At 34.4% G+C, this 21,813-nt stretch overlaps 2 protein-coding genes across 4 annotated transcripts; one reads left to right on the top strand and one right to left on the bottom strand.

The window, feature by feature from the left end:
• The first annotated feature begins 58 nt into the window (after positions 1–58).
• LOC110445925 (splicing factor 45-like) lies at positions 59–11,790 on the top strand. Of its 3 annotated transcripts, none has more exons than XM_021490802.1 (13): positions 59–109; positions 1,804–1,923; positions 2,246–2,319; positions 3,625–3,717; positions 4,253–4,542; positions 4,991–5,115; positions 5,593–5,655; positions 6,207–6,264; positions 6,818–6,969; positions 7,229–7,296; positions 8,185–8,283; positions 8,834–8,906; positions 11,379–11,790. In XM_021490802.1, exons 2-13 carry the CDS (start codon positions 1,857–1,859, stop codon positions 11,483–11,485), a joined length of 1,269 nt encoding a protein of 422 aa, XP_021346477.1. In that variant the 5' UTR covers positions 59–109; positions 1,804–1,856; the 3' UTR covers positions 11,486–11,790. The 3 variants fall into 3 exon arrangements, with proteins under 3 accessions (XP_021346477.1, XP_021346473.1, XP_021346474.1); XM_021490798.1 differs by having other exon boundaries at positions 74–114; XM_021490799.1 differs by having other exon boundaries at positions 94–134.
• A 2,047-nt stretch (positions 11,791–13,837) lies between these two features.
• On the bottom strand, positions 13,838–20,020 carry LOC110445926 (selenoprotein K-like). The gene is made up of 6 exons (XM_021490803.1): positions 19,929–20,020; positions 18,125–18,209; positions 17,871–17,889; positions 17,187–17,242; positions 16,520–16,569; positions 13,838–16,113 (listed from the first exon to the last, which is right to left on the bottom strand). The coding sequence occupies exons 1-6, from the start codon at positions 19,945–19,947 to the stop codon at positions 16,076–16,078; spliced, it is 267 nt and encodes an 88-aa protein (XP_021346478.1). The 5' UTR covers positions 19,948–20,020; the 3' UTR covers positions 13,838–16,075.
• Between the last annotated feature and the right edge of the window lie 1,793 nt (positions 20,021–21,813).

Genomic DNA, 21,813 nt, shown 5'->3' on the forward strand with positions numbered 1-21,813 from the left:
TCAGCGTAATCAAAATTCATAAATGACTAGAATGATTGTTTTCCGGAAAATATGACCACCGTACTCTTGCAAATATTACTCGTCTTCTCTATACTTCCGCTTATGAAGAGTAAGGTTTGTTGCATGATAGAATGGTAGTTTACTTGATTACACGACTTTTATCGCTCATTATTCAACTTTTTTATTGAATGAAATGTACTATGTTTAGCGAAATTATTTTTGAAAAGGGTTGAAATGCAATACTTATACGTGTTCTTCAAGTACAAAGGTTCCAGCCTCCATTCCCGGGTCCGAGTTGTACGCCCGAAATCCCGCTCGCCCTCTGCCCAAGCATAGGTGGTGGGCACGTGCCCACCACCTATGGCCCAAGTAATACACATGATACATTTTTTTGTGTGTTAAACGTTATGTTTGAAGAAAGACATCAGTAACGTCTTTGAGGTATGTCTATTCTTCCAATCCCAACATCACCTCCGTCCTCTCTCGCTGGATCATATTGTCATTTCACAAAAGTCTGAAATTTTATCAAAAATAAAATAATAACAGTAATAAACAAAAATGTAATATGCTCTGTTTTAATCATGTTCTAGTTTTTTGGTGTCACCCTGGTAAGATACTAGTTGCTTCCTACCGACTCGGCTAGGGAGATCATCTCTTTAGTTCATTCGGTAGAGCGTAAGCCAGATGTCCCGGGTTCGACTCCTAGCGGAGGATAAATAATGACCTCTGTTACATTGGCATCCACCTAGGGACCCGCTAGATATGACAAAAATACTCAGCGATACTTGCAAAGGAACAGCATTGACCACCTGGAAAACTCTGTGACAAGTTCTTTCCTGGAGGTACTCCCATAACATGAGAGGCCGCTGGTCGGCCGTTTTTCAATCATATATATGATTTTGCCGACTGTTACGCGGCGCCTGTCAAAAGTTTTTCCCCGTGTAAAACCTCTAACATTGTTAGAGTATCCCGGAGGGGGAGTATGTCGCCCTGTTAAAAAACTAGATGCTTCCTACCAACTCAGCTAGGGAGAATTTCTCTTTAGCTCTTGCGGTAGAGTGTAAGACTAGTAAGCCAGAGGTCCCGGGTTCGACTCCTAGCGGATGCATTGAAAAAATAATGAACTCTGTTACATTGGTTTTTCTGTTATTTTGTAGTTTTGTCAGAATTACTATTAGTTACTATATCTATATTCCCAGACTTGACTTATAGTTATTGCCATTCAGTTCAGTTAGAGTTAAAAAATCCTGATCCTTAATGCCCACTCAGTTTAAACACCAGTGTGGCCATGCCATTGTGAGAGTATATACAAAAGAATAGGATATAATTACAACAACTTCAAAAAAGCTTCACAGGGCTCTGCAGGTTTATTTCAAAAGGACACTGATAAATGAATAATAATAAGACACCCAGTGATTCCACAGACTTTATTGGAAAATTGTGAGAGGACTACAGCATTTAGTTTTGGTTGTGTTCAGTTGATGGACTTATTTTTTTTCTTATACATTATTCTTAATTTCTTTTAAGTTTTCTTCGTATACTTTCTAAAAAACTAGTCCCCGGGGAGGAGATAACTAATCATTTACGAATGTACTGTGTATATATACATTTCAGGTATCAGTCATCCTTATGATTAAAGATATAAAACTAGGAAGATGTTGACTCTCATTTATACGTGGTTACTGAAAGATATTTCTTCCAACATATATTTCAATTGACAGGTGTATATGCATGCTTTGAACTTGTTGAAGTTGTTATTATGGAGAAGATATGATTTTAAAGTCTGCTTTGACTGTTTTAAAGGAATAATAAAGTGTACTTGAAGAGGACAGCCTAAAGACTCTACACCCGTCGAGATGTCTCTCTATGATGGGTTAGATATTGACAGTGACAAGGGTGGAAGTGAAACAAAGACAGATGTTTGTATGTAAAAGTATTACAAAATTGATAAGCTGAATAAATCATATAAATACTATAACTTGGCAGTCAACGTGTAATTTATTTGTGTTGATGCAATTCCATTGAAACAAAATCGATTCTTATTATGATGATATTGAATGATTTGTGAAATTCAATTCCTTCTTCAAGAGCTATCTCGATCGTTTGTATTTTTTCAAATGAACAAAATAAAGTCATGTCATACACATAATTGAAGTTTAAGTTTTAATGATGGTATAAATCTCAATGTACATAACATAGACAATCAGACTGACCATACATTTTATATATATTTTCAATATTTCAGCTGCATGGTCTTCAAGCTATAAGCTGTTGATGTCACAGCTGCAAGCGAAAAAAGTCTCACTTGTACAAACCAAGGTACAGATTGTATAGACAGTAAAGGCAGAGAGTCCTACTTCATGGTCTGTCCTACTGTATGTCAGGCACTGACTATTTTTATGTTAAATCTACATCATTTCTTCTATATTCAGTGTAATGATATAGCAGGCCTTTTTGGTTCCTCAATCATTGGTAAAATCATTCCTAAAACTGTTGCTGGAAAGAATTATATCATATTAACATAACGAATAACTTATGATATCATAGATAGATTTCTTTTGCATAATATAAATCTTGGCAAAAATGAAAGTAAATGGGCAAGTAAGTTCAAGTAAAATAGAAAAAATAACTGCTGAACAAGTTTGAACTGTATTTTATTGGAGACACAACACATGGCACTGTGACTGTCCACCATAATAAGGGAGGGGGGGGGGGGGGGGGGGGATATGTGTGTTTAAGATATCCTGACCTACCCTAGATTTTACTGCTGACACTAGATATTTTATCACCCACTTGTATCAAAGATTAATATATAAGCCAGGTAACTTCACAGCCACTCATGAAAATTTACTTTCTTCCTGTTCTGGGATTCTGACTTCATCCAAATTAATAGCCATAATTGTAATGTGTGGAAATGCATTAAAAAGTTTGAAATAAAGCATAATATTAATTCACAAAAATAAAAATTTGTATTAAAATAAAAATTATTTGCCTACACCAACCTACCGGTATCCTATTTTTTCCGGCATGTTACCTGAAACATTCATGCATGTATTTATTTGTTGGGCCTAAAATAGAAAATAAATTGAATTATTGGTATCCAGAAGTATAATATTAACGTAAATATTTTGAATGCTTACACATGTACAGTGGATAAATATAAGCTCCGTGCTTTATAACCAATTGTAACAAGACAGGGGATCAAGTCCCTTGGCCGAGATATTTTCATGTAAAAGGAAATTAATATAGGTATATTTCTTTTGTATAATACAAATCTATGAGTTAACAAAAGTACAGAGGCAAGCAACTTCAGTTAAAAGAATATTGAACAAGTTTGGACTTTATTTCAGTAAAAATTACAACACGTAGCACTGTGATTGTCCACTTTAAACGAGAAAATAGGCTCCTTTGTTGTTTTTCTTACTTCATCATAACAGTTATTTTTATTCATAAAAGTGAAAACACCTTGAAATTTTTTCAAGAAAAAAAGTTCTTCTGTGATTGAAGAATCAAAACTTTTATGATATACAATACATGTAGTTGTGAATGGTAACTTTGATTAAAATAATCTGTTTCACAATATCTTTGAAATTGTTAATTAGAATGTAATTTATTCTCTTACAGCGCCAGCGTCAGAACACCACTTTGGCACCAGTCGTGGACCTAAAAAGAACTCCTGATTCCTCAGAACTACACTTCAATCTACAGACAGGCAAGGTAGCTATATTATATAAAGTCAATTTATTTTAGTATTGATTATACTGTATAAAGGTACATAAAGTCTGTGTTTAATTAAAATTGTGGTGGTCAGGTGGCACATGTACCGTGGATAGTGAACTTGCCTTTCATCAAGTCGGTCAGGGTTCAATTTTCCTATCAGATGTGAAAGGTATGGGGTCACCTGCCCGATCATGTTGGTTTTCTCCGGGTACTCCAGTTTCCTCCCACATTAAGACCCCCAGTACGCTAATATCCAACAAGAGGAATCAGTATAAGTTGCTTCTGAATTGTTGTAAAATAGATAAAGTTTATAGTGAAGTTCTTAAAAGTGGTTTAGGTATTGGAAACACATGTTGAAAAGTTTTCTGATTTTGTTATTACAAATGTTTGCAGAAAACAATTAACACAAAATATGCTCTCAGATTTAGTCAGATTTGTGAAAGTAGTGAGATTAGGGGAAAACAACTTGTGTATGGTTAAATGTTTCTGAGCTTAAGACAGAAATTATTGTGACTTTTGGCTTGTTTGCAAGCTCGAGAGCAGAGGAGGAGGTGGAGGACCAATCAACAGTGGCGGGAGCAATGGAGGTGGGGGCGGGGGACCTTCTATAGCAATAGGAGGATCTCCTTTCCTACCCACAGACCCTGTTCCCTCACTCACGGGGGTCAGTGATGAGTACAATCCTCTTCGACCAAATGATTATGAAGAATTTATGAAGAAAAGGAAAGATCAGAGACAAAAGGAGCGGGAAGAAGAAAGGAGAAAGGATGGTGGTGACGAGCAGGAAAGAATTCCTCAAGAGAGCCCGAGAGGGTCGGGCAGGTAGGGAAAAAGAGCTAGTGGCCATGGGTCATGAACATTGGTCTCCACAAATGATTATCATGACCCATTTCCACAAAATATGTTGTGTCGGAAACAGAGGCCTCTCACTATTGTCCATTGTTAGAACTCCACAAGTCTTCAAACTTCATGTTTTGATACATCAGGAGGTTATTCACAAATAATCAAAAATGTCACTCTGACCTATATTTGCTACTTCACTGCCTTTGGTCAGACTTTGCATTTATAATTTAGCTTCATATTTATCAAAGCATGGACATACATGTTTTACTAGTTCTGAACAACGTTTCAGAGCCAATTTGTGTTCAACATTTTGAGTTGCACACAATTCTATATTTTTCACTTAAACTTACTTTTCATAGATATAGAATCTGTTATTTCATTATGAAATAGTGTCGGTGACATATAGGTTTGTGTGCTATGTTTTCAGAAAGAGGCGTGATCGTGATCGGGACAGCACTCCTGACCACTTTGGTCTCAATGAGATGGAAAGAGCCAGACGGAGGAAAGAAGAGGAGGAAGAAGCGGAGTACGAACAGAAACCACGTGGCAAAAGTAATACAGTAGTACTTTGTCTGCATAGCTCATTCATTCACTGGCTGTGTTAATTTATTACATGAACCAGAAAGTGTCATAATATGATGTAATAATAACTTTAAGACTCCTCAGACTTTTATAGCCCAGCTACACAAGTATATAATTAACCTTTGTTTTATAGCCCAGATACACAAGTTTATAATTATACCCTCGCAACAAAAGTTCGCGGGGAAATATAACTCGGCCCATTTGTACATACGTATTATAAACTCATCGCTCTAGCGTCCTAATTTCTCAACGGACCTTCATAAACTCATCGCTCTAGCGTCCTAATTTCTCAACAGAATTTCATTAAACTCATACATAATGAAACTCATACATATATATACACGATGTGTGAATGTGAGGGGATTTGTATCACTTGTGATGCCTTGTTGACCTTTTGTTTTATGGCCCAGATACACATCTATAGAACTAAACTTTGCTTGTTTTCAGGTCAGGGGGCGGCCATTGCTCCTCCATCTTCCCTAATTAATGAAGACATGATCATCAAGGAAGGTAAGTACCCACAATTCTGGGCAGATGCTCATTATACTCAAGGGACGATTAAGGAGGTGTTTCTATGGATCTAGGTTGATACTTACTAAAATACTACCTGGTGGATTTAGACAGGGGGTCGGTCATTCATAGTAAGGTTTAATTATTTTTTTGCTGATATCTCTGTCATTTTCACACAAGTTAGCCCTATTAGGCATACCGCAGGATCATAGCTAGGCATTGTTCTTTACAAATTGCTAAATCCACCACTGATATTACAGTTTCATAACAAAAAACTTCATGTCAAACAATTATATTCACATTATCACTTATAATTAGAATATAGCAGATACATTGACATGTATCATTAGTAAGTATTTAAGTCAGAGATATTCAGGAGATATTTGAATTTCATAAAAATTCTTCATGAAAATCAATCAATATAAAGTAAAAACTGAACTGAAATTTAAATACTATTTGATACATATAATGTGTGATTTGTTCCTATTTGAGGACTAATTTCAGTATATATGTTAGAGGTTTGGTTATAACAGATGTTATTTTTTTTACAGAATCCATGACGCCAGACAGATCCAGGTCACCTCCTATGGGTTACACTATAGGATTAGGGTAGGCTAAAAAATAGAAATATGAAAACCTGAATAACATAAATGTACTTTATATCTAAGCATATTCAAAAACAGCATATAGAAAATCAATTAGTTGTATCATAATCAAATGCATTATTTAAAAAAATTAAAAAGGATTACCAACATGTATGTTTACAGTATTGAAATCAATATTTTCCTTTTCAGAGAATAATTGCTATTTTTTCAATCACAAAATTGAGCAGATAACAAAAACCAATACTCAATTGTTTTGATAGCAAAATTAAATGAAATCTAAAATGTTATGTATCTATTCTCAAAATGTTTAAGTAATGTTTTATGCTGTGTTTTCGTTAGGGTACTTTTGTTGATTTCCCCATTTGTTTTATGATAAAAAAATATGTAATTTAATCAACATTTATTGTATAACTTCACTGTATTAAAATTGTTAAATGAGATATCAGTGTCCTCATATGATTGTCATTTACTTGTAAAACACACAATTGGATAGATCTGAAATATTGTACACGTATGTGTATTGAGGTGAGTTATAACAGATAACCTTCTTTCTGCAGTGGTTCTGTTGCTTCAAAGATCATGGCTAAATATGGATACAAAGAGGGACAGGGACTGGGCAAGTCAGAGCAAGGCATGAGTACAGCCCTCCAGGTGGAGAAAACCAGCAAGCGTGGTGGCAAGATCATACACGAAAAGGATATTCCAAAAGGTTGATGAGCAAAAACATAATTATAAATACTTTTGATTCTGCATAGTTTTATTTGTGTGTAAAACGTTAATGTATAGTGACTAATTTGTATAAGTTTTGTTTAATCTGGTTTTCTCTGTAAAAGGCAACCATTTTATTTGTTCTCATATATTTTCATTTTAAAGTTGATGTAATGTAGAGTAATGTAAAATTTTGACCATCATATAATGATATATTCGTTTTGTTTATTTGTTTCAAATGTCATATTTTATTTCCTCAGAATTGCCCAGAGAACCAACACCCAATACTAACTTGCTGAAAAATCCATCCAAAGTAATATTACTGCGGGTATGTGGCTTTATTATTCAAATATAAATTATCACTGTATTATTGCTGTAAACAGGAGATACTATGTTACCATGGTCGCTTTCGCATATCCTGGTTGGAACAGTTCAGGTGGTACAGAAATATTCCACGATAAACAAAAGCACTTGGACCGAACCGTAGACAGAGTTAAAAATGCACAGTTTTGGAGTTTTGTGACAAATAAATAATAAGATATCAAGAAAAAACGGTTCTTTCTTCACACATCATCGAAAGTATACATGTATAACATACCCTAAAAATGCATAATTATGTGAATCAACCTTGTTTTATGAAGAAATAATACAAACTAGCAATAGTCAGATTTTTAGTTTCATTCAGGCATGTCTGAACCCCTCGTTAAGCTTATACTGAATATTCCTGATGAGGTCAGCCTCAGTTCAGAGTCTGTCATTTTCTTTTTAGGTTCAGCTAGTTGAAACAGTTGATCAGGATACGCGAAAGGGGCCGATGGTTTTACTTTTAAAGGGGATAAAAAAAATGTCGTTGTCAAGGAAAGTTACTGTTACAGGAGAAAATTTTGTTACCACAGTGTTAATTCTAAAGGGGTGTTATTTCCTTTTTTCGTTATCATAAAAAAATACTGTTACAGGAGATACTTGTTTATCATGTTCTTTTAAAGGAGGATAATTTCAATTTTTCATTATCATGTAAAACCACTGTTACAGGAGATATGTTGTTACAACAGTGCTACTGAGTATGACACTATTTTATGAGAGGATTGTTTGATACAACTATGTTACTTTTAGACTGATGATTTGTATCCTATGAATGTTACTGTATTCGAAGGGGCGCTTTGCTACTGTCTTAGAATTTGTTTCATCCTCAAATTCTGTCCTTTTCTTTTCACAGAACATGGTTGCTCCAGGTGATGTTGATGAAGAATTGGAGCAGGAGACATCTGAAGAATGTACCAAATATGGTCGTGTCATAAAATGTGTCATATTTGAGGTAAATATAACACCTGCAATTGCTCCGTATCATAAGAGAAGCTAGGATTCTGTATAGTGATATCATGATTTACCTAATTTTGAACAATCTTCTGAATTTTTTCACAAATCTTCCCCATGATCTTTAGTTAGGAAAACTACGGAAAATTTGATGAGAATTGGTTTATATTTTTTTGCTAAAGGGAAATTTTAAAGCGGTTGCTGTAATTTGGAGATTTTATATATCAGTATATATACTGGTTTGGTGGTAGGGCAACCAGATAAGTGATGGCAAGATTATTACACTAACGAGGCTGAATATTAAGACACCTGGATTAGTAGTGGCTTTATCAACAAGGCTGGAGTGAGTGTAGGGAAAAGATTTTAAACTGATGCTTATCACACGTATGCATAGTACAAAATAGTGGGATTTTAAAAAAAAAAAAAAATTCGGAATATTAACTTCGATTATCTATTTTTAATCATAATGGGATTTACAATTGGGAAACATATTCCAAAGATTATTCATTTATGATAAATCATCAGAATAACAAGAAAATCTTTACCCTTAGATTCCTGAATGTGAGGAGGAGGAGGCAGTGCGGATATTTCTGGAGTTTGAAAGAGTAGACTCAGCAATTAAAGGTTTGTTTGGACAACTTATCATTTTATGCTCGGTTTCAAAATTAAATTTATCAAAGTTACTTAGAGCTGTTCCAGAAATAAGCATATGGAAAGGGTGGGAGGCACTTTTTAGCTCACTTGGCCCTTAAGCTTATGCCATGGCGTGACGGCCGGCCGGCATCAACTTTTCACTTTAAACAACTTCTTCTAAATAACCAAAATGCCCAGGATGATGATATTTGGCAAATATTATGCTGGAATTTTGTTCAAATGAATGACCTTCGCCCAATTTCAAGGTCACAGGGGGGTCAAATAAGTTTAAAAACAGCTTCATCTAAATAACCAAGAGGCATAGGGTGTTGATATTTTGGCCAGTAGCATGCTTGGATAAAGGGCTACCAAGTTTGTTCAAATGAATGACCTTCGCACATATTCAAGGTCACAGGGGACAAATATGTTAAAATCTTTGAACAATTTGAATACGGTAACAAAAATCTTCAGGGTGATGATATTTGGTCAGAAGGATGTTGGGATGAAGGGCTACCAAGTTTGGTCAAATGAATGACCTTCACCCATATTCAAGTTCACAGGGGTCAATTGTCTTAAAAACCTTTAAATAACTTCTTCTGAATTACTGAAAGCTCCAGGGTGATGATATTTAGCCAGCAGCATGTGGAGATGAAGGGCTACCCAGTTTGTTAGAATGAATGACCTTTGCCCATATTCAAGGTCACAGAGGTCAATTGTCCTTAAAACCTTTAAACGACTTCTTCTGTTTAACCAGAAAGTCCAGGGTGATGATATTTGGCCAGAAGGATATTAGGATAAAGGGCTACCAAGTTTGTTAAAATGAATGACGTTTGCCCATATTCAATGTCACAGGGGTCAATTGTCTTAAAACCCTTAAAACAACTTACTCTGAATAAACAAAAGGACCAGGATGGTGATGTTTGGCCAGTAGCATGCAGAGATTAAGGGCTACAAAGTTTGTTCAAATGAATGACCTTTGTCCATATTCAAGGTCACAGAGGTCAAAAATGTTGAAATCCTTAATTGACTTCTGATAAATAACTAAAGCATCCAGGGTGATTACTTTTTCATGTGAATGACCTTGACACACTTTCAAGGTCACATCTGGTCCATAGTGCATACATCTAAAAGTCTACTTCTCAATAAACAAAAGGTATAGGGTGGTGATATTTGGCAAATTGCATTCTGGGATGAAGGGCTATAAAGTTTGTTCAACTTAATGTCCATGTTTGACTTTCAATGTCACCGGGGTCAAATGTGTTTAAATCATTTAATATGTTCTCCTGAATGACTTAAAGTCAAGACACTGATATTTTGCCTGTAGCTTTATTTTAGTCCACCTTTAAGGTTACATCTGTGAGGTTAATACCAGGTGAGCGATGCAGACCAATTGGGCCTCTTGTTCAGAAATGCCACCACCCATGATATATTAAAAGTGATTTAATATCAGGAATGGTTCGCAGATCTGGTTTTAACTCCATCACCCATATTATGATAAGATCAAATAAAAATATATGAATAGGGTAGGAATGCAGGAAAAACATTTTATTTTTTATTTTATCTCCTGATTACCACTGTGAATGTTAGAAATAGGTTATTATTTTAATCAAGTATGAATGACACCAAACTAAATGTATCTTTTTTATGCATGTAAAATAAATACATGAATAAAAATTCCTAGTCTTTGTGTTGAGCAGCTGGCTCACAGGCTCACGTTACAAATGTCTGAAATACACATATGCTATACTGATACGGGTCACAACACACATATGTTTATGTGTGTTGTGACCCGTATCAGTATAGCATATGTGTATTTCAGACATTTTTAACGTGACCCTGTGGCTCGCTCGAACAACACATGTACAATGCAGTAAATTACTATTTGATCCACCTAAATGTTTATGGAATAGCCAACATCATTTCAAAGTTATTGGTGTTTTCAATTTGTTCAAATTAATCAGTCTACAGATCCCAACCTATACCATAAGCACAATTGTCTATGGCTACTTAGCTTCTATTTTCAAATAAAGCTGATATACTGACCAGGAGCCAAGGCTGATAAAATGCATAGCAAATTATATGTACATTTTGAACAATTAAACTGCTAATAAATACATTACAGCCTCGGTAAAACCAATAAAATGTATCGGGGTCGGCATGAAAAAATAGGGTCGGTCGGGAAATTGGAAACACTGCTATATTTTTATTTGGCCTAATCCAAGTACAGGTGCTGCCCACCTCCCCCATAAGATTAAATATGGAATAGCCCTAATATGTAATAGCTCTTATTATTTTCATTATTTCAATATTATATATCATTTTTTCCATATAAATACATGGAACAAAATAGTTTTAAGAAGATTCAGAAATATTGATGTGTAGTATTATGAAGTAATTGATCAATTACATTAAATATTGTTTAGAATCTGTTATGTTAAATAACTGCCTTTTTCTGTTCTCTAGCCATCATCGACTTAAATGGAAGATTTTTTGGTGGACGTATTGTGAAAGCTTGCTTCTACAATTTGGATAAGTTCCGAAGGCTAGATTTAGCAGATGAAGTTGAATGACAAGGGCTTTGTTTTCAGAGGGTGTGGTTGAATGAGTGAGAATGTGTGAGAGTTGGACTAAAAATTTGGAATGGCTATAAACAACTTTGTGAATTTGAATAAATTTACAACAATATTCTGGCCAAGTTTATGTATACAAGCATTGCATTTTACATCTAAAGCAAACACAATGTATGTTTGAGGTCATTTACATAATCTTAGATATTTAGGTAAAATATGATGTGCTGAGATGTTCTTGTGCACTTTTTTTTGTTTAAATATTCATTTCTAATAATCATTTAAAATAAAGACTTACAAAAGCCAAATTTTCTTCGTTTGCTATTTAAGCATGCCATCAAAGACTTACACACTGTAGTCAAAATGGCATCTTTTTACATTTCAATGTTGCATGGAAATTGTCGTTTTATACAAAAAAATGCCACAAATCTTGATTATGTGATAAAGAGGGTCTCATTTCATAAATCTCATATGAAATAAGTAAGTGCTTAAGGTCACCCAGTCTATCAATGCGAGACCCTCAAATGCATCAAAAGCTGCTTAAAAAATAATACTAGTAATCTAAAATATTCATTTTGAACTCAAAAGATCTATTAAACTTTAAAGTGCATATTCCAGATTGAAATATATTTCATCAGGTATACATTTTGATATTTTTGCCCGATTCTGTTATTTTGAATACTAATATAGGATTTAATTGGCTGCTATAATTATAACAGAAAGTCACACTTGTTGCAATAACATTCAGTGCTTTTGTTTGAAGGGTTTTTTTTCTCTATAAGAAAAAATCATCTTTAGCTCACCTGGTCCGAAGGACCATGATGAGCTTATGCCATACCGCAGCGGCCATCGTCTGTTTATCGTCGTCTTCCGTCCATCAAATTTTCCTTTAAAACGCAACTAGTCCTGAATGGCCAAGTAGATTTTGACTAATTTGGTCTGGAGCATCCTTAGGCCAAGGGGATTCAATTTTGTATAAACAATGGTGTGGACCCCTAGGGGGCAGAGAGGCGGGCCCAATTGGGGAAATAGAGGTTAAACCTTTAAGATCATTCTTTTACCGTAGGGATTAAGGGATTTTATCCTAATTTAGTCTGGAGCATCCTTGGGGCCAATGGGACTCAATTTTGTACAAACGGTGGGTGTGACCACCCTGAAGGGCAGAGAGGCGGGGCCCAATAAGAGATATAGAGGAATAGCTTTAATATCCTTCTTTTGTTTGGATGAAGCTATTTTGAACAGTAGCATCCTATTTGGAAGGGAAACCAATTTTGTATAAATGGTGGGTTTGAAACACATGGGGGCAGAGGGGCGTGGTCTAATAATGAAAATAGAAAATAGCTTCAAAATCCTTTTTCTGTAGGAATTGCATGATTATGTCCATATTTGATCTAAAGCATCCTTGGATGAAGCAAACCTAATTTTGTATCAACGGTGGGTCTAAAACCAAAAATAACCTCATCATTTCAGAGCAGTGGATTTCCATGGGAAATGGTTAAAAAATTGTTTACAGTAATGAATTCTTAAAACAATGTTTAGGTAATTATAAAGGTTTGGTAGGGGTACTTAATAAGACAGTTTCTATGTACAGTACTATAGGGAGTGTTATTAGTCAAGATCAAAACCCAACAAATTATTGATGTACCATCAATGTTCAAGCATTCAGGTGCAGAATGTCAGTCCATTGAGTATTCTTGGTCAACTCAAAGTTTTTCTTCGGTGTAAAACATGAGCAACCTTTTCACAATGTTTCACAGTCGCATACTCTCAAAGGTCTAGGTCACTGTAAGATTAAAGGTCAAATTATCTTATTGCTAATCTGGTCAAGACTTAATACAGAAGAGCTCATGATTACATCACAAACCATTCCTGTCTTAAACTCAAGTTCACACAGCAAGGGTCAAAGGTTGAATAATTTAATTCTTGTCGGAACAATAACTTGCAGGCCTGAATATGAATTGATGAAACTTTATGACTATACAGTAAATTTTGTATCAATAAACCTTGTGTAACCCCACGAAATCAAGTCAGAAGTCCAAACCATTATAAAGCTTGTCAGGAACAGCTGAATTATGTCATTTACAGCTCTTCATGTCTATTCTAAACTTGTCATGAATCAGTCTAATCATTGTCCAAGCAATGATTTTGCTACTGCTGAACCATGTTAATAAATTCCATTTATGAATGTATGAGGAGGACCAGACCAGACAATGCATTACAGTAGAGATCATGTGTTGCTTTAAAACATTTTAACAAATAATTAAGTGTTTTGTCAGTTCCTTAAAACCATCAATATTACTTTGCACATAATTAAATTATAAGAATTATAAAAAAAGTATAATATAATGATTTTGAAAGGTTCAACCTATTTTATTGTTGAAATGAAATTATAAATACTTTCAGATCACAATCAATAGTTCACAGTGTAAGTCAATGGGGATTTTCTTTAAAACATGAACATTAGAAGAGAGTACTTCAATACTCTAGCATATTCACCTGCAAGTACATTATATGATATCAGACTTGGTCAGTGTACAGATGTTCTAAAATGCAGATTTGCAAAGCTTCAATTTTATCAATGAAAACAACTTTTCCCCATGATGGCCATATTGTTTATAAACTTACAATTCTAGGATACCTTTTTTTTGGCTTTATGTGAATCGCAAAGACCAAGTCATAATTCATCAAAAATTGATTACAATATAAAATGAAACAGAAACATATGTTACCTTTAACATGAAAAAATTAACAATACAGAATAACATGAGGATGGGAGTAGTTTGTAAATGAATTCATATGGAAACGATGAATTATGATACACATTACCTTAACATTAAGGTAAATTGCATTTATGCACACAATCTTTCTTATATCTCTAAATCCAAAATACTTAACATTCATTATATGTAAATATTCTTATATATGTGACTTCACATTTGACTTGAAATAAACATCCATTCACTTTCATGCTTCAGCCACACTAGTACTCTTGCATCCCTGTATAACACATTTACACTATAATATTGGGGGTTTTTTTTGGTGTTTTTTTACAAAAGTAATTCAATGCTTACTTAAGATTGGTATATTTATATATATATATATACATGTAAGTTATATTATCAGTACGTGTCTGTTCTATAGAATAGGAAAACTCCACCTCCAGTTTATATTCAAAATTCCAACTGAGAAGAGAACAAAATGCCCGGTATTTACAAACAGTTAAAATCAAAACACACATTTATTTTTTATTCAAATCTCATAAAAGCAAAAAATAGTAAGATTAAAACTACTGTATCTGGTTTTTATATTGTCAGACATATCTCTTTTAAATATTTTTTGCACTATTTGTAAATACTGTACATGTGGGAAGTAAATATTAAGAAGAATTAAAGCCTTCACATCATATCTATTTCCAGCTCTCAATATACATAAATAAGACATCATATAAATAAATGTCTCTCAATGGCAATTGAGTGCATTAGCACAGTAAAACAGAATACTTAAAACCACTGTACAACAAAAGAACAAATACATGCATTAAGTAAGAAATAAATTATCAGTGATTAAGCTACAAAACATCAGAAAATCTTTACTTCCATAGAAGTTTACAAGATTTTCGTCATACTGTTGTTTCACTAACAACTTTGTAGTCTTAGCACTCGCCACATCAAGTTACAAGGAGTAGAATAGATCAGGATTTTAATATTACTGCAGATATTTTCTTCTGTTAGCCAGAGTTTATATGGATGCCCAGCACCTTCTGAAACTCTGCCTAAACTTTTATAAACAGTATATAAAATTAAATTAAATGAGCATCAGAGATGTCCTGAAGGTCCTCGAGGATATGCGTATATGTTCTGCTGAGGTCCTGTTAGATGTCCTTCCGTAGGTTTGTAAGATGTCCTCCTGTAGGTTTGTGAGATGTCCTCCTGTAGGTTGGTGAGATGTCCTCCTGTAGGTTTGTGAGATGTCCTCCTGCAGGTGTGTGAAATGTCCTCCTGCAGGTTTGTGAGATGTCCTGTAGGTTTGTGAGATGTCCTCCTGTAGGTTTGTGAGATGTCCTTCTGTAGGTTTGTGAGATGTCCTTCTGTAGGTTTGTGAGATGTCCTCCTGTAGGTTTGTGAGATGTCCTTCTGTAGGTTTGTGAAATGTCCTCCTGTAGGTTTGTGAGATGTCCTCCTGTAGGTTTGTGAGATGTCCTTCTGCAGGTTTGTGAAATGTCCTCCAGCAGGTTTGTGAAATGTCCTCCTGTAGGTTTGTGAGATGTCCTCCTGCAGGTTTGTGAGATGTCCTTCCACAGGTTTGTGAAATGTCCTCCTGTAGGTTTGTGAGATGTCCTTCCACAGGTTTGTGAGATGTCCTCCTGTAGGTTTGTGAGATGTCCTCCTGTACTTTGTGAGATGTCCTCCTGTAGGTTTGTTAAATGTCTAGGATTTTGAAGATATTTGTGTGAAGGTTCTTCGGGGTATCTGGGAGATTTCCTCCTGGATTTCTGTAAGTTTCGGTATCTACTCAGTATAACTTAATGTGTGGATTTACACTCGACTATGGTCTCCCATAAAGGGAATCAACACAGCCGAGTGTTTACCTTCCTCATCCTCCGCCACCCATTGGTGGGGCACTAGGTCCTCCTAAAATGATAGATGCAGTAACATGCATTAAATGTAATCCAATAAATAGTTGTATACATAGTATACATGGTTTATTTTACCGTATAATTTAATGCTGTTAATTATGTGATTATAATAGCCATAACAATACAAAAGACAATGCTTACAAGATACTGTTGTACAAACTTTTTTAAGTTAACATACTTAAAAGTTGAACTTTTCATTTCATTGTTGATTTTTTGATAAACAAAATGTACAAGTCCTGGGATTTTTAATGACGCCCAAGATAAAAAAATATTTTTTTTATAATTTTCTGTATATGTTTTTCAGAAATTCTAAATTTAATGATGTAAAGTTCATGCAATCAGAAGATTTCTCTTTGTGTAGGTAACTTGAACGTGAGGTGGAATTGTCGACATAAACTTACCTCCACCGCCTCTAAATCCACCCATTCTTCTCCTTGGAGGGGGTGGGGGCCTGAAGAAAACATGCATCAAGGTCATTTGATCACTTGAAATACATATTTAACATACATGTATTTACAATTTATAACATGCTGTGGGTTACGTATTTAAAAGAAAGAAATGTACAGAAGTAACAAATATAAACCATCAATTAAGAAACAGTCAAATTTAAAAAGAGGAATATTATTAAAGTATAGAGGTGGTACTCCTTATTCCCCTGTTCACTTCTATTTTACTACATGTACATTACTGTACTGGTAATATAAAATATTCACAAAAGACTTGAGTACATGTAAATATACAGTGTATATGATTATAATAAGGAATGACTAACAAACTAAATAATAAAAGTATTACTACTGAACATGAACAGCCAGTAATTGAGAAGTTTAAAACATACTATGGGCCATTACCCAGTTTTCAACTATTACAATGAGCCAGTTTCTATATATAAATCTACATGAAATCTTCCTAAATTTAACAGGTCATTCCTATCTTGAATGCAAACATGGAAACCGTCCTTCTTTATCCCTGGTTAATGTTTGTGCACCTCAGTGTTCATTATACACACACTTGATTATGTGTTATAACATTTCTTCTAGAAATACTGGTGCAATACTAGCCACTCACCCCTGTCCTGATCGGTAGTCGGTCACGTGAGAGTTACCTTTCTTTGTCATACTGGGCTGTAAATTAAGTATTATATATATATGTAAATATATTGGAAAACTATAACAGTAAAATTCAGTGGTACCGAGTCAGAGTGACATAAACACATAACATGAAAGATCTGTATAATAATCAAGCAGATTTACATTTACATGACACCGGGTTGGTTTTCTTTAGAACTACATTGTTTGATACATGAAGTATTCCGTCTTTGCGTATTGCAGAGTTACATGTATCTTCTCTTGTGAGCAGGTATTGATTGTTACGTCATTTGTTTGTGTGAGAAAATTACATCGTTTTCTCAAAAATTGATGACGTTACTCTCACAAACAAATGACGTAACAATCAATACCTGCTCACAAGAGAAATAACTCTGCAATATGCAAAGATGGAATAGAGCTTTACATTAATTTTCATTAATTAAATTCGCCTTTTGTAAGATATATGTTGGATAAACAACTATGAACATGTACACAATAATTTGATTTTATCAATTTATGTGTTCTATCATCTGTAGTTTTAATATATATCATGAAGGATCAACTAAGAGTATATGGTATATAATCTACAGTCTTTTTTTCAACACACGGACATGTATTATAATCTGTGTCTTTAAAAAGCTTTTAAGCGTATGAATATACTTACTGACACCAAAGTCTGGAAGCTGAAAAAAAATATGAAGCATGTTGGATCATTGAAAAATAAACTGGTAACCTGTTAGCATTAGAATAGATAATATATATATATATAACACCACATAGTGGAGTTGTACCACCATTGCCATTCGCAAGTTTTTATATGTTTATAGTTATAGACTTTTTAAATTTCCAGGGATTATCAAGAGATCATGGATGTTTTGTGGTGAAAAAAAATACATTGTTCAACATTTTAGTACTTACAATAGTACAATGAAATTAATTAGTCCCCAAAACATTTCTGGAATGTAGGACAGTCTCCATGGTGACTGTGAGTCGACCACATTCCCTGTAACAAAAAGTCATATTTTGAAATTAAAATCTACACAGGAATTCATATATATTTATTGTGTTACATGTTCACAACACTAGTATATATATGTACATATGTAGTCAAGCATGGTATGCACATCAGTTTACTAATCACTGCTCTACCAGGTGAAATATGGAAATTCATTTAAGCCGAGTTTGTATTCACCACTGTAACTGTTACATATATACCTTCTCATGGAAAGAACCATTCATTTGAGTAAATAACTTAATACAATCTATACAATGTTTGAGGAATTAGATTATCGTTCAAAGTGCACAATTCCTTTCATTGGTGCAAATTAAATGATGTCTCTGATATAAGGAGTCTGAGGTCATTTCTCAAGCACCAAAATTAAGGGCTTAAAGCTGAATCTATAAAATACAAGTGACAAGTCCAATACTTTACCAACTAATATCAATTACAAGGAAAGTCTTTCTTGGTTCACCCCTGCGACAATGTAATTATCAATCATCTTAACTGAGATTGCATTTCTTACTTTCAGTTTATATAGCACTCTATGTATGCTGCCACTTTTGTTAATTTAATAAGTGTATCTGCAATATGTCTGACGCTTGGTAGTCCACTTCAAATAACATTTTACACAGTTTTAAATAATTTCTTCAGGTGCAAAAAAGTTTCGTGATTATAGGAACTCAGAAATAATTAAGAAACATTCCTCTGTTCCTGTGAATTATGATCTATTAAATTATAATTCTACACTCCATTAGATCGGTCACTGGTATTATAGGCTACTAACCCGAGTTTCCTCTGGCCCCACACTAGCTGCAATAACATAGCCTCTGATGATAGGACTTTTTTTATATATATATTGCCAGGTCCAGTACACTCTGCCGATTGAGCTATATATAATATATATAACTGATCTATCTGAAATAGGACTTTTGAGCTATTTTCATGTGATTTTCTTTTTAAGGAAAACTTAACAAATTTGCTTTTAAAAGAAGATTTTATCATTAGGTTGATAACAAAAGACATTAAATATAAGTTTTCTTTTTTAAGAATATTGTAAAAAAGTCGCAAATTTTGCATTTATGAAAAATGATTTTTTTTTTATAAATGTATGCTTTTTGTAGTCAACATTACCATCAACATTGTTTTATGCGACTTTGTTTCAATTTAATGGAAATTTGAGTGTACTGGACCTGATTGCGTCAGACTCAGAGGCCGGATATTAATATTAGTACTAGCCAACACACCAGCCATCTATCTGTCAAAATGTCTAAGTCTGGTGTCAAGGCCAGATGAAACTCAGTTTACATAGGCTAACAAGCTAGAAATAAGACCATAACGTCTACTTAGTGTTTTTCCATCCATTTCCAGCTATTTTTAGAATGTGAAATGATCACAGATCTCGAAGGTTCGCTTTCAATTTCATTACAGAAAAAATATAAAGATATCTAGTCATTCTGAAAATGTATCGATACAAAGAAATTTACACGTTTGCCAAGTATACTATTTGCTTTGGTTAACTGTTTGATATGAAAGAAAATGATGAAGAAATAAATGAGGTCGTCGTGGACCGGAAGGGTAAACATTCACTGTTTTATCTGCATACAGTGTACAATGACGATAATTTGGTATATCTTACAATTACAATAGTTGACATACTCAAACTGTGACAGATGTTTCGCCCTTATATCAGAGATTTCACTGACATAAAGTATTTTCACTTACCTTGTGACACGTAAACCATCTTGTTTATTTTCGGCTTGTCACACGTCCTGGTCAATCTAAAGCTTCAACTTTCGAACCAGGAATAAGGCAAATAAAGCGTCTTTAAAATCCCGATCGAATAACATTACAGTAGTTAGGCAAATAGGGATGAAGTTCGGCAAATCATGACTAGGCCTACTAGTACACTACTAACTTTCATGCAACGAATCTGTAGCACTTGTAAATGTCACTTTTGTAATAGAAAATTAACATTGATATTTCACAAACAATCGTTAAAATTAGTTGACCAGAATTACAAAGGAATGTTTTTTTTAACATATGAAATCTCCAATATACTTAAAGCTAACATTACAATATGATAAATCAAAGCTTTGTATTTTTTCTTATTTTCGATCATTTTACCAGTCCGGAGAATTTCCCCGAGAATTGTTCATTCCACAGGTATATTTGGGCCTGAACTAACAAGTTCAGAGTAGTTTTACCTGTTTTAGGAGTTTAGATCGACTTTCGGTAAAAATGACACCCCAATGATTATATATATAAAAACGACACCCAACACCCCCAATGATAACCATTTGGGGTGTCATTTTTACCGAAGGTCGATCTAAACCTCTAAAACATGTAAAATTACCACGAACGCATTATTTAGCTGTAACAAATTGCCAGGTCCCTGTGGTTCATTCCTCCATTTCAGACACAGTCGCAAAACCTTTGAGGTCGTATAGATTCTAACCCAGTCTCGCGTCTTTGCATACCCCACTTCTGCTGATTAATGTAGTATATGTGGCTGGAGATGATATTTCAGCATTTTTTTTATACATAAAACATATAATATCAGGTATATACTAGCCCGAGTTTTCAGACTTAAACATTTTGACAGATAGATGTCCACACCTGACATCTATATATACCGTCACTATACTCAAATCGGGACAGTACCGAAAACGGGACACTTATGGGAGAACGGCCCAATAAACTGTCATTCAAAGCAAAGAAGTACATTATGTATACAGTTTTCATTTCATGATACCTTTCTGATAACTTAACTGTATGTAAGCTTTAATGGCTGCTGATTGTCGATGCATGGACAATTTGAAGGTAAGAATAATGACCAAAACAAAACTTTCCCGATTTACGTGCCGTGCGATTTACGTGTCATGTCTGAAGTCTGGGCCCGTATTCATAAAACCGTTCTCGTGCTCAAGCATGGTTTCTGTGCTCAAACCAACTTTCTTTTAACTCGCTTAAATCATGTCAAATGATCAAAAAGTCAAAAATAAACATTGAAAACAGTTTTCGTCTTTAAGTCTCTTCAACGTTTTCCCAAACCATTGCCAAAATAAGATTTACTTATTAATGCATAGCCTTAACAAGAAATTCGGCTTGAGCACAAAATCCATGGTTCTTCAGCATGAGAACGGTTTCATGAATACGGGCCCTGGTCACTGTGTAAGGGCCAGAGGAAACTCGGGCTACTGCCCATACATATACGGTATAATTTTAATTTTCAATTAATTACTGAAATTGTATGAAATATGCTGTATAATATACACATATTATGTGCATGTACTCGTGGTCATCGATAACATTCCGTGGTGTCACAATTCAGTTTACAGTCCTTTGCTATATATATATATATATATACAATAAAAACATTTTTTTCAGATCGTCCGCTAGGCCTTTCTGCCTTCTAGGGCTTCTTCAGGCGGATACATATATATAATAAAAAGGGATTAAATGTCCATGCGAAGGAAGTAAATATAGAAAAAATAAGATTACCGACCGACTAAACCTGAAGAGCCCTGTGAAGGGTGAAAGCAGCTAGTTTTATAGTCGGTCGTTAATCTCTCTCTCTCTCTCTCTCTCTCTCTCTCTCTCTCTCTCT

Source organism: Mizuhopecten yessoensis, unplaced genomic scaffold, assembly GCF_002113885.1.
Source record: "Mizuhopecten yessoensis strain PY_sf001 unplaced genomic scaffold, ASM211388v2 scaffold2417, whole genome shotgun sequence".
NCBI classification, from domain to species: domain Eukaryota; kingdom Metazoa; phylum Mollusca; class Bivalvia; order Pectinida; family Pectinidae; genus Mizuhopecten; species Mizuhopecten yessoensis.